The 12,788-nt window shown below is 40.0% G+C and overlaps 1 protein-coding gene across 2 annotated transcripts in view; it reads left to right on the top strand.

The window, feature by feature from the left end:
• The window catches only part of atrip (ATR interacting protein), a 49,822-nt gene that overhangs the window by 22,967 nt on the left and 14,067 nt on the right, over positions 1 to 12,788 (top strand). For both annotated transcript variants that reach the window (XM_080181785.1, XM_080181784.1), the window contains 3 exons: positions 520 to 646; positions 3,011 to 3,745; positions 11,105 to 11,247. In XM_080181785.1, the coding sequence (XP_080037911.1) occupies positions 520 to 646; positions 3,011 to 3,745; positions 11,105 to 11,247 (1,005 nt within the window). The remainder of the gene's footprint in view (positions 1 to 519; positions 647 to 3,010; positions 3,746 to 11,104; positions 11,248 to 12,788) is intronic.

Genomic DNA, 12,788 nt, shown 5'->3' with positions numbered 1-12,788 from the left:
TTGTCTCCTACTAAGTGACATACTTATTATTGACTGGTGAAAATTGAGTTTAGTCATTCACTTTTTCTCATTCTTTTAAGCCCCATCAGGTCCCATCATAAACTCTCAGTCCTATAGCCTAGATTAAGACCGTTGCACAGATTTGATCCTTTGAATGAGCAATATGTTGATATTGGAGATGCCTGAGATAGGGAGAGTTAGAAAAGGCTTTTGCAGACATCTCACTGATTGTGTATTCTAGGTTGTTCTCCCGGTTGCTCCATAGCGTCAAACGTTAGGGAAATATGGACACTGGAATGTAACTGAACCAACTCTGTAACCATTATCATTTGAATAGGTCTTGTTGCAAGGCAAGATCCCAAATGGTCTAAGGAACAGATAAACTAATTGTTAAATTGGCCAGATAAGAAATTGGTTAAGTTTGTAATTGGAAGTTTTCTTCCATTTTGCTTATGCATTAGTTGTTGACATCAAGGCCACATGGTGATTTTTCTTAATGTGGAATTTATGCTTCTTAAGGTGCTGTATTGATGACTATATTGCTTAGCCAACCAGTTGGTCCTGGGAATTTGGGGTTGAGTCACCTTCTCAACAGCAATTCAGAAACTTTTTACAGCTTGGTCCAACAACACAGTTGCCTCAGCAAGTAAGTATGATTTGTTGCAAATGAGAAAAGTAAGTATGAATAAAGTTCCACATCAGTTTATGCTAAAATTAAACAGCCCTAAAATTACATCTTTTGAAAAAAAAACATTCTGGCGGTATTTTATTGGTGAATAGTGCAAGGGAATGGTGATGATAAATAAATGATCTTATTCACTTAAAATTGGAAAAGGATTCCTGAAATATGGTTTCAGCAGATTATTCAGCAGACGATTATACTATTTCCCTTCATAATATTGGTTGCAAATAATCTGAGACTTATTGTCTCCACGGATGGAATGGTGATGTTGGGACAAAAAGAATTGTGGCAGTTATCAGCTGACTGTAGCAAATTGAAGAAAATTAAATAATGTAATTTGACTTTTCTCTTAAACTTATTTTCTTTTTGAAATTGGAATGAATGATTACAGCTTTAATTTTAGCCTCCTCTTGAATTCCAGCAAGGTAGATCAGGTTTTTTTTGAGTATATAAGCTACCATGCTGAAGTTTAATTCTGAAAGTAAGTATCCATCCTTGACAGTTGTTTAGTGCTTAAAGTGCAGTCAGCCTTCAGTGGTTGGAAATTGAGCAATATTGAAAACCTCAAATTATCCTCCAACTCTCTTTTATAATGAAGCCTTGTTAAATGTTAGACAAATGAGTTAGGCTCCATACCTAGGAATTCCATTCCCGAATTCTCCCAAACCTTGAGGTGCCATCCACACGTTTTTGCTTGGCTTTCTCTTCTTGATCATTCTTCCTACTTCTCAGTGCATCCCTTTAAATCTTACACAATTTACATAAATATTATATGTATGCTTTGGCATTCAAAAATTTATTTTGAGTGACGTTCCATTTATTCCTAAACCTGTTTATATAGAAACAATAAAAATTGGAGCGAGGGTTGACCATTCAGTCCTCCGAGCCTACTTCACCATTCATTATACCTGAAATTCCTACTCAATAGCCTGATCCTATCTTCCTTTCCATATTCTCTGATGCCTGTCGCCCAAGAGCCGTATCCAATTCCTTTTATTGTCTGCGGTCGCAAATTCCATGGGTTCACCACTCTCTGGATGAAGAAACTTCTCCTCATCTCTGTCCTAAAAGCATTATCCAGTTTTCTTAGACTATGACATCTAGTTCTGGACATATCGCCAGGAATATCCTTCCTCCATCTATCTTGTCTAGTCCTGTTTTTACAGGTATAATGAAAATTTTCTGTTACAGTCATCAAATAATAAGTGGATTTAATGTCTTTGTTGCTACCATTTATTACACATTCATTATTTATTACATATTTCTTTTATTCTCAACAGTGGCACAGTGGTTAGCACTGCTGCCTCATAGCCAGGGGCCCAGGTTCAATTCCAGCCTTAGGCCACTGTCTGTGCGGAGTCCACACGTTCTCCTTGCATCTGCGGGGGTTTCCTCTGGGTGCTCCGGTTTCCTCCCACAGTCAGGAAGATGTGCAAGTTAGGTGGAGTGGCTGTGCTAAATTCTCCCTCAGTACACCTGAACAGGCGCCAGAGTGTGGTGACTAGGGGATTTTCATAGTAACTTCATTGCAGTGTTAATGTAAGCCTACTTGTGACACTAATAAAATTATTATTATAGCAGCTAAAGCACAATTATTCTAACAATTAGTTTCATTTGGTGTTTAATATGGCAGTGGTCCATTGTGCATGGAACTGCCACAGTAATTAATCTTTCTCAAAGATCTAAAGCTAAAAACTTCACAATTTAAAAAAAAAGTGGATAGGTGATAAATCTACAAAGTATACTTCTTTAAAACAGAAACTTCCACAGAATCATAGAATAGAATCCCTACAGTGCAGAAGGAGACCATTCAGTCCATCAAGCCTGCACGGACGACAATGCCATTCAGGCCCCACTTACTTACCTTGCCAATCCCCTGACGCTAAGGGGCAATTTATTATGGTCAATCAACCTTATCAGCACATCTTTGATTATGAGAGGAAACCAGAGCACTTGGAAGAAATCCATGTGGGCAGAATGTGCAAACTCCACATAGACAGTGAATCAAGGCTGGAATTGAACCCAGGTTCCTGCTGTGGGACAGCAGTGCTAGCCACTGTGCTGTCCTGTGTGTAGTAGTCAGTGGTTCCAGAACACAGCATTTGGGTTGCATTCAGAAAGCCTGGATTTTGGTCCTGGTCTTCAGTGATATTTCTACTTGCCCTGCACAGCTTGTTTCATAGATTCAGTCTAATTTACCAAGTTCTGTCAGTCATTGTGGATCTTGATTAATAGTTGCAGAGACAACCTCACTGGACTATTCAGAATGTGTTAAATGAGAAGACAAATAATAAAAATGTGTTAAAATAATGCCTTTGATTTTTGCAGTGGGTCTTCATCAACTGGGAAAACGTCTGAAGTTGGAATGAAAGGAATCCTTTCAAGCCTAAGTGACCTTCAGCATTTAGCTCGGTGTGGTATTAACATGCTTGTCTTGGACCAAGAACCATCAGAAAAAACCTTGGACGCAACAAAAGTCCCTCTTCAATTGAGACGTCAAAGTGACTTGTCTGGTGCAGTTCATCTTTTGCCACTAATAGAGTATTACCTTGGTATTTATTGCCAAGCCTTGCAAACTGAAAAAGCAGGAAGAAGCCCTTCTGGAAGCAGAAGTTGCTGCCCCTCTAGTTCTGGGGAATCTGCAGCCTCAAATGTGGATGATTGTTTTAATAATTTGGAAGACTTTGCACTTGCAGCACTTGGTGTTTTATATCACCTTGTATCACATAGTCAAAAGGTTGGAAAGTTCTTGTTGACCCCTACCTCCAGTCAGAGTAGTGAAGACGGCACTGTCTTAACTACACATTTACATGACAAAGATGCAGCACTGATCAAGCATGGAAATGAAGAGGAAGCAGGAGCATCTGAACTTGAAAAGGAGCATGTAAAACTACTGGAATTGGTTGATGTAGAACAACCTCAGCACAACTTGTTTAACAAGTTGCTGCAGCTTTCTGATCCCGCGGTTATAAATGTCTCTTACCGAAGAGAAAATCTTCAGAATCAAAGCCTGAGAGTTTTAGGGAAAGTTGCTGAAAGTGCTACCGCTGGACTGTTGTGCAGGTAAAGAAAGGCAGAATTTAATCTCTCTCATTGTGGTTAATAATAGCAATATGTGTCAGTGAAACTCTAACCCCAGCTCAGAACGTTCCAGGTTAAACCACCATTGTGTGCTGAGTTAGCTGACAATAGCTGGGTTGGCAGTGAAGGTACTATGATTAGCCTCTACTCCCCTTGGTAAGATAAAACGGGCTTTGATTCTTAGCCCTGGTCATTATCCGGTGTCCCTTTCAGCTAGTGCATACATGTAAACCTGATCTCTTTTGGGTGTGGTGTCCTTTCTGTTGGTTAGCTTTACCATCTGGACTCTCAAAAAATTAGAGGCCTAACCTATATAATCAGCCCAACGTGGGATTGTCATTGTAATGTCTACTCTGCTGCTGAAACAGTATGCTTAATAATGTACAGTCCAAATGATAATGGGCAGACAGGATTGGAGCATCTGTCTAGGTTTTAAAAGGATTCTGTTACAGAACTTAAAGTAAAATGTTCTGAAAAGCTTCCACTACAAAGCTTCTGTCTTTTAATTATTATGGCAGCAAGTATCCAGAAATTTTCTAGCTTATTTTTCTTAACTGGACAAAATAAAGTAGATGGTGACTGATTACTTTAAAGTACTTGAGCTGTTTTGTTTAATTTATAATGTGAAGATGCCGGCGTTGGAGTGGGGGTAAACACGCAAGTCTCACAACACTAGGTTAAAGTCCAACAGGTTTATTTGGTAGTGAAAGCTGCTAGCTTTCGGAGCTGCCCCTTCATTAGGGGAGTGGGAGTTCTGTTCACAAACGGGGCATATAAAGACACAAACTCAATTTACAAAATAATGATGGGAATGCGAGTCTTTACAGGTAATCAAATCTTAAAGGTACAGACAATGTGAGTGGAGAGAGCACTGAGCACAGGTTAAAGAGGTGTGTTTTGTCTCCAGACAGGACAGTTAATGAGATTTTGCAAGTCCAGGCAAGTCATGTAGGTTACAGATAGTGTGATATGAACCCAAGATCGCGGTTGAGGGAGTCCTCGTGTGTGAAACTTGGCTATCAGTCTCTACTCAGCGATTCATTGTATTTGTGCTGACTTTTGAAAATACAGTTATACTTTGTTCCTGATCATTCCTGAATTATACTCCTTTCTTTGCAGAGAAGATGCTTAATGGTTATTTCAATCCTACAAACTGCAAGTTTCCCTAAATAATACAAATTAGTTTGGTTTGAAGAGGGAATGGAATATGAATGCTTTTGTGTACCTACTGGTAGCTTGATGTTCAATAATATTTCCAGATATCTTGGGATGGATTATAAGTTCTGTAATTGGGTAGGTAAAGAGCACATGCCTGTCCTGGTCACTGAAGCCAAAGATATTTCAAGGCTTGTGTCTCATTGTGCTACTGTTAAGCTGTGCATCTAGGATGGCACCTTACTGCTGCTTGTCAGCTGTGGGCTGGTGCCATGTTGGATGGTTTAGAGGTATGTCTGCTGGCTAGCTGCCATAGATCAGAGGCCGATTGGGTAAGCATTCTCCAAGGCGGCCTTCACGACACACGACAGTGCAGAATCGCTGAGCAGAGACTGATAGCCAATTTTCGCACACGAGGACAGCCTCAATCAGGATCTTGGGTTCATGTCACACCAACGGTCCTGCCTGGAGACAGTATACATTGCTTTAACCCGTGCTTAATGTTCTCTCCACTCACATTGTCTGTATCTTTAAGACTTGATTACCTGTAAAGACTCACATTCCAATCATTACTTTGTAAATTGAGTTTGTGTCTTTATATGTCCTGTTTGTGAATAGAACTCCCACTCACCTGACGAAAGGGCAGCAAGCATTCCAAAAGCTAGTTGTTTAATTTAACCATAATTCTTTATTCATCCAAGGGATGTGGGCATTGCAGGCTGGGCCAGCATTTATTGCCCATCCTAATTGCACTTGAACTGATAAAGTGAGATTTCGCTTTTATAATGGAAAAGGTTTTGATAGTCGATTTGATTTGAGGTTGAACTTTCCAAGTAAATGTAAATGTTACAGAGTGATATAACTATTGTGGGATGTTTGTACGTTGAGCAAAATTGTTGATCCAACCTATTAGTCATCTGATTACACTGTTACTGTGAGTAACCTTTCATGTAATAAATTACATTCTGATTTGTTGCATAAATGGAAAACAGTTGAGCTATTCCAGAATGTGATAATGTGTTTGCAGACTTTCTGGTGCTCTTTTTTATAAGCCAGGAAGAATTTCTTTTTATCTTGTACCTATTGGCCTTGCCCATGTTTTTCAAGTTGGTGCATGTCCGAGTGAATTTAAAATATTTGCGCTGTCTGTAGGTTCGTGAGAAATCTTATAGCCACTTGAGGCTGGATAGAGACACTGATCTAAATGTGTAGTAGAATCATAGAAACTTACAGCACAAAATATAATTCGATTCATTGTATTTGCGCTGACTTTTGAAAATACAGTTATACTTTGTTCCTGATCATTCCTGAATTATACTCCTTTCTTTGCAGAGAAGATGCTTAATGGTTATTTCAATCCTACAAACTGCAAGTTTCCCTAAATAATACAAATCAGTTTGGTTTGAAGAGGGAATGGAGTATCATGAATGCTTTTGTGTACCTACTGGTAGCTTGATGTTCAATAATATTTCCAGATATCTTGGGATGGATTATAAGTTCTGTAATGGGGCAGGTAAAGGGCACATGCCTGTCCTGGTCACTGAAGCCAAAGATATTTCAAGGCTTGTGTCTCATTGTGCTACTGTTAAGCTGTGCATCTAGGATGGCACCTTACTGCTGCTTGTCAGCTGTGGGCTGGTGCCATGTTGGATGGTTTAGAGATATGTCTGCTGGCTAGCTGGCAACTTGGTCTGAGGAATGGTGCTGTTATGGAGTGTGCGGGTACATCAGTCCATGATATTGTTGTGGAGCCTGAAAGAGCCTTCCTGCTTCCCAATGCCCAAAAAATAATTTCATACCTTTTCCTACTTCACTACAACCAAGCAACTTGAAAAAGTATATCATTGTCCAAAGATGAGTGTCAGGTCGGATGATTGGTCAGAATAAAAGAGCAAAGAGTAACAAAAGGTTCATCAGGGTAAAAAAAATTGAAGCATGAGAAGAAGCCAATTAAAAATGTATTAACAGATAGCAAGCATTTCTACAGATATTTAAAAAGGAAAAGAATAAGCAAAGCGAGTGTTGGTCCTCTAGAGAATGACAATGGGGAGTTAAAAGTAGATAATAAGCCCTGGGCAGATGAAATGACCAAATATTTAGCTTCTGTTTTCACTATAGAAGATGCAAAAACAAGTAATGCCTGTAAATCATGCAGTAGAAGGGAGAGAGGAACTTAAAGTAACAATCATTAGGGAAGCGGACCTGAGCAAACTGATAGAGCTGTGGACTGACAAATCTGTGAGTCAGAGTCATAGAGTCATAGCGATTTACATCATGGAAATAGGATCTTCGGCCCAGCTTGTCCATGCTGCCCTTTTTTTAAAAACCCCTAAGCTAATCCCAGTTGTCCGCATTTGGCCCATATCTCTCTATCCCATCATACCCATGTAACTGTCTAATTGCTTTCTAAAAGACAAAATTGTACCCGCCTCTACTACTACCTCAGGCAGCTTGTTCCTGACACTCACCACCCTCTGTGTGAAAACATTGCCCCTCTGGACACTTCTGTATCTCTCCTCTTTCACCTTAATCCTATGCCCTCTAGTTTTAGACTTCCCTACCTTTGGGAAAAGATATAGACTATCTAGCTGATCTGTGCCCCTCGTTATTTTATAGACTTCTATGCTATCACCCCTCAGCCTCCTAAGTTCCAGGGAAAAAAATGATCCCAGTCTATCCAGCCTGTCCTTATAACTCAATCCACCAAGCCCCAGTAGCATCCTAGTAAATCTTTTCTGCACTCTTTCTGGTTTAACAATATCCTTTCTACAATTGGGTGACCAGAATTGCACACAGTATTCCAAGTGTGGTCATACCAATGCCTTGCACAACTTCAACAAAACGTTCCAACTCCTGTATTCAATGTTCTGACTGATCAAAGCAAGCAATGCTGAATGCCTCCTTCACCATTGCCCATCTGTGACTCCACTTCCAAGGAGCTCTGAACATGTACTTCGAGATCTCTTTGTTCTGTAACTCTCCCCAACGCCCTACCATTAACTGAGTAAGTCCTGCCCAGGTTCAGTCTACCAAAATGCATCACCTCGCATTTGTCTAGATTAAACTCCATCTGCCATTTGTCAGTCCACTGGTCCAATTGATCAAGATCCTGTTGCAATTGGAGATGACTTTCTTCACTGTCCACTATGCTACCAATCTTGGTGTCATCTGCAAACTTATTAAATATGCCTCCTACATTCTCAACCAGGTCCTGAAGGATTTCAACATAGTTTCTCAAAAGAGTGGCCAGAGCTGGTAGATGCATTGCTGTTAATTTTCCAAAATTCACTAGGTTCTAGAAAGCTTCTATCAGATTAGAAAGTTGCAAAAATAACCCCTCTAAGTTAAGAAAGGAGAAAGCAGACAACCAGAAACTGTTAATTACCTTGGCTTGTGTTGGGGGAAGGTGTTAAAACCAGTCATTGAAGAGGATATTGCTGGGCATTTAGAAAAAGTCAAGATAATTGAGAAGAGTCAGCATAGTTTTGTGAAACGGAAATCATGTTTAACCAATTTATTGGGGGTCTGCACGGTAGCACAGTGGTTGGCAGTGCTGCATCACAGCGCCAGGGATCTAGGTTTGATTCCTGGCTTGGGTCACTGTGTGGAGTTTGCACATTCTCCCTGTGTTTGCATGGGTTTCTTCCGGGTGCTCTGGTTTCCTCCCACATTCTGAAAGACATGTTGGTTAGGTGCATTGACCTGAACAGGCGCCGGACTGTGGTGACTAGGGGAATTTCACAATAACTTCATTGCAGTGTTGATGTAAGCCTTACTTGTGACTAATAAATAAACTTTAACTTTAACTTTGAAGGTCTAATGTGCTGTGGATAAAAGGAAGCTTGTAGACATACTATGATTTCCAGAAGGCATTTGATAAGGTGCCACATCAAAGGCTGTTGTGGAGAAAAAGCTCATGGTGTAGTGGGTAACATGCTGGCATGGGCGGAAGATATGGTTGGCCAGCAGAAAGCAGGGTATGCATAAAGGTGCCTTTGTCTGATTCGTGATGAGTGGAGTCACACAGGGGTCAACTTAAATTTCCATCAGAATCTTAAACAAGGTGACTGAAGGCATGGTCGCCATATTTGCAGATGACTCAAAGATAGGTAGGAAAGTATGTTATGAAGGTGACATGAGGTTGCACATAAGAACATAAGAAATAGGAGCAGGGGTAGGCCATCTAGCCCTCCGAGCCTGCCCCACCATTCAATAAGATCATGGCTGATCTGAAGTGGATCAGTTCCACTTTCCCGCTTTCTCCCCATAACCCTTAATTCCTTTTCTATCAGAAACCTATCTACCCGTGACTTAAATATATTCAGTGAGGTAGCCTCCACCGCTTCAACGGGCAGAGAATTTCAGAGATTCACCACCCTTTGAGTGAAGAAGTTCCTCCTCAACGATCTAAATGCCTCCCCCCACCTTATCTTGAGGCTGTGCCCTCTAGTCCTGCTATCCTTTCTAAGTGGGAAGAATCTCCCTATCTCTTCCCTATCTATCCCCTTCATTATCTTATATGTCTCTATAAGATCCCCCCCTCAGCATTCTAAACTCCAACGAGTACAGACCCAGTCTATTCAGTCTCTCTTCATAGGCTAATCCCCTCATCTCCAGTATCAGCCTAGTGAACCTTCTCTGCACTCCGTCCAAGGCCAGTATATCATTCCGCAAGTGCGGCTACCAAAACTGCACACAGTACTCCAGCTGCGGCCTCACCAGTACCCTGTACAGTTGCAGCAAGACCTCCCTGCTTTTATATTCTATTCCCCCTCGCTATAAAGGCCAACATTCCATTCTCCTTGATCACCTGCTGCACCCGCAGACTGGGATTTTACGATTCGTGCACAAGGACCCCCAGGTCCCTCTGCACTGTCGCATGCTGCAGCTTTTCGCCTTTTAAATAATAATCCCTCCTACTATTATTTCTATCAAAGTGGATAACCTCACACTTGCTAACATTATACTCTATCTACCAGGTCCTCGCCCACTCGCTCAGCCAGATGGATTTAGATAGGTTGAGTGAATGGACAAAAATATGACAGATGGAGTATAATGTGGGGAAGTTATGAAGTTCACTTTGATAGGAAGAATTAAAAAGCAATGTGTTACTTAAATGGTGAATGATTGCAGAATTCCAAAGTGTAGAGGGATCTTGGTGTTCTAGTGCATGAGTTAACAAAAAAGTTAGTATGCAGGTACAGGCAGCTAATGGAATGCTATCCTTTATCATGAGAGGAATTGCACATAAATGTAAGGATGTTATGTTTCGATTATACAGGGCATTGGTGAGATTAGGTTTGGAAGGATTTAAATGAGCTGGAGATGGATCAGAGGAGGATTTTTAGATGGATACCTGTAATGAGCAGGCTGTCTGAGAGGAAAGCTGAGACAGACTGGGTTTATTTCCATTGGAGTTTAGAAGAGCAAGGAGTGACTTAATTGAAGTCTGCAAGATCTTTGTGGGTCAATGCAGAACTAGGGGGCATTGTTTTAAAAGCAGAGGTTGCCCTTTTAAGACCAAGATGAGGAGAATTATTGTTCTGAGGATTGAATGTCATTGGAACTCTGCCTCAGAAGGTAATGAAGGTGGGGTAATTGAATATTTTTAAAGTGGAGAAATATAGATTCTTGTTAGGCAAAGGAGTCAGAGGTTATCTGAGTAAATGGGGAATGTGGAATTCGAATCACGAACAGATCAGCAATGATCTTATTGAATGGCAGAGCAGGCTCAAGGGGCCAGATGGCTTACTTCTGCCTCTGTCTCATATGTTTGCATTCCAGCTGCATTCTACGCTCAGTTCAGGCCTGAGGTTGCACCAAAAACTTGGGTACATCAAAATTCATCATTATCATCCTCATTCTCTTAACCCTCACCCTCCAACTCAGGTGTTCAACTTTTTCACATCATTTCAGTATCAGTTTTGTCTTTTTTACAGGGATGGTAATGTGTGTGGAAGAATAATCTGTGCTAGAACACCAGCAAAAATGCATCAATGTATGTTGTCTTCTAAATTTCTAAAATTGTCTTTGAGCCAGAGAGTGGAATGATGTTGGCTCTTGGCTGAACTGCTTTTGACAAGCATACTAATGCGAAAGAAATGGTCATCAGGTGACAAAATATTGCTGTAGTATTTTTTTCTCCTGTTAATTGTTTTGGCTAAGTTTCTTTGGATTTTCTGTCAGGTTCCACCAGTTATTAAGCAGCCAAGTGCTGCTGCGATGCCTTTCGCCTGATTCTTCATGCTCCATTGTTCAACTTGTTGTTCAGCTCCTGGCAAATCTTACAGATCATGTAGAATTGGCCTTGAAGTTCTGCTCACAGTCAGGTGAGAAAAAATTACTTTGAATTTATTTTTGCATTTTTTTGGATACAAGGTCAAAAACAAAATGCATGGGCATTTTGTGGAACAACCAAAAATGAGTAAAATGCTTCTATGTCAGCTATTTTTTTTAAAAAAATGAAGGACAGGATGGTGATTAAGAGTAATAAAATATACTTGCAAATGCTGTCGTCTAATTTGGTCAGTGGAGTGTTGAGCAGTGGCACAATCTAGAACTAAACTATTTTTAACTTATAATATATAACGAATAATGGTTTGCATAGCAAATGCCCAACTTGAATATATTTGTTTTCCCTTATTTGCATGTGCACATTCTTTTTGAAGGCTACTTGTGTGAGTGAGGAGAGGTACTTCAATTTTGAACAATACTACCCCAAATAAAGACCAGTAAGAATGTGTAAAATGTATATCCGGTGTCAGTTGAAGGATACACACTTTTTAGGGACATCTGGCCTGAGTCCATGTTTGTTCAGCTGCCGTTTATTTTGAGCAAGGGCTCCTTCCTGCTTTTACATACCAGTTTTGGTATCTCAACAGAATTTATGAAATATCAGCCCTGGCTCGCTTCAAAGCATTCTTTCCCCCAGATATAAGTAAACATACACACACACCACTATTTTTAGCTGCTCAAAATTTGTTTAATGAGATACTTCCTGATATTTTAAAAAGTCCTTAAAGCTGTAATATTGAATTGCTCTCAGCGTTGACCTCAATAACCTTGTCAGCCCTTAAGATAAGAACAATGAAACTGGATACACTTTTTTTTACCCTTAAAACTGCTATGTAGCGTCTTGGATATTTCCTGTGTTAAAGGTAATCCAAAGAGCAAGTTGTTGTTGAAACTTCAACTAAAATCTGAATGTTAATAGAATTTATATATTGGGATGAATTTTTACCTTGGTTTTTTCCTTTGACGTTAATTTTATAATTATGACAGCCATGAGGTACTCGTTTTCGCAATCAGTTATTAAGGACATTAGTTGAAGATTTTTTTCATAGTTTAAATGACTGTTGAAGAGGGCATCAATATATGGGTTATTTTGGGTGCTGGTTACTGGTTGCATTAGGTAATAGTGGAAGGGAGAGCTCTGGCTGACACCTCTACAGAAGCGGTATTAAAATTATAAGTGCTCGTCACAATTTATTAACACTCAGATTTGAAGGCACGAGTGTTACCTGTGATAACCTGAGTTTTGAAAAGCATATCAATGAAAAATTATTTGTTATAATATGTCCTATAAATGTAGCCTTATTTTGGAATACATTTCCAAGGCTCCTGGTTGTCAGTTGTCTTATATCATCTTGCCCAAGTAACCTTTTTCGTGTTTAACACTCAATGCTGTTAGATCATTTAACCATGCATCATTTCTGAGCCTCACTCTTGTTCAATCTAGCTCTCAGGCCCCTATACTGTCATTAATTGTTGGATAGTTATCAGAATCCTAGTTACCTTTTTAAATTGCTTCTCTGGTCCGATGTGAAGAAATTGATTATAGTAGCATTTTCACAGGTTAGGATCAGAACTG

Source organism: Carcharhinus amblyrhynchos, chromosome 3, assembly GCF_965287045.1.
Source record: "Carcharhinus amblyrhynchos chromosome 3, sCarAmb.v2.hapA, whole genome shotgun sequence".
NCBI lineage: Eukaryota > Metazoa > Chordata > Chondrichthyes > Carcharhiniformes > Carcharhinidae > Carcharhinus > Carcharhinus amblyrhynchos.
This window is presented reverse-complemented; position numbering and strand designations above follow the sequence as displayed.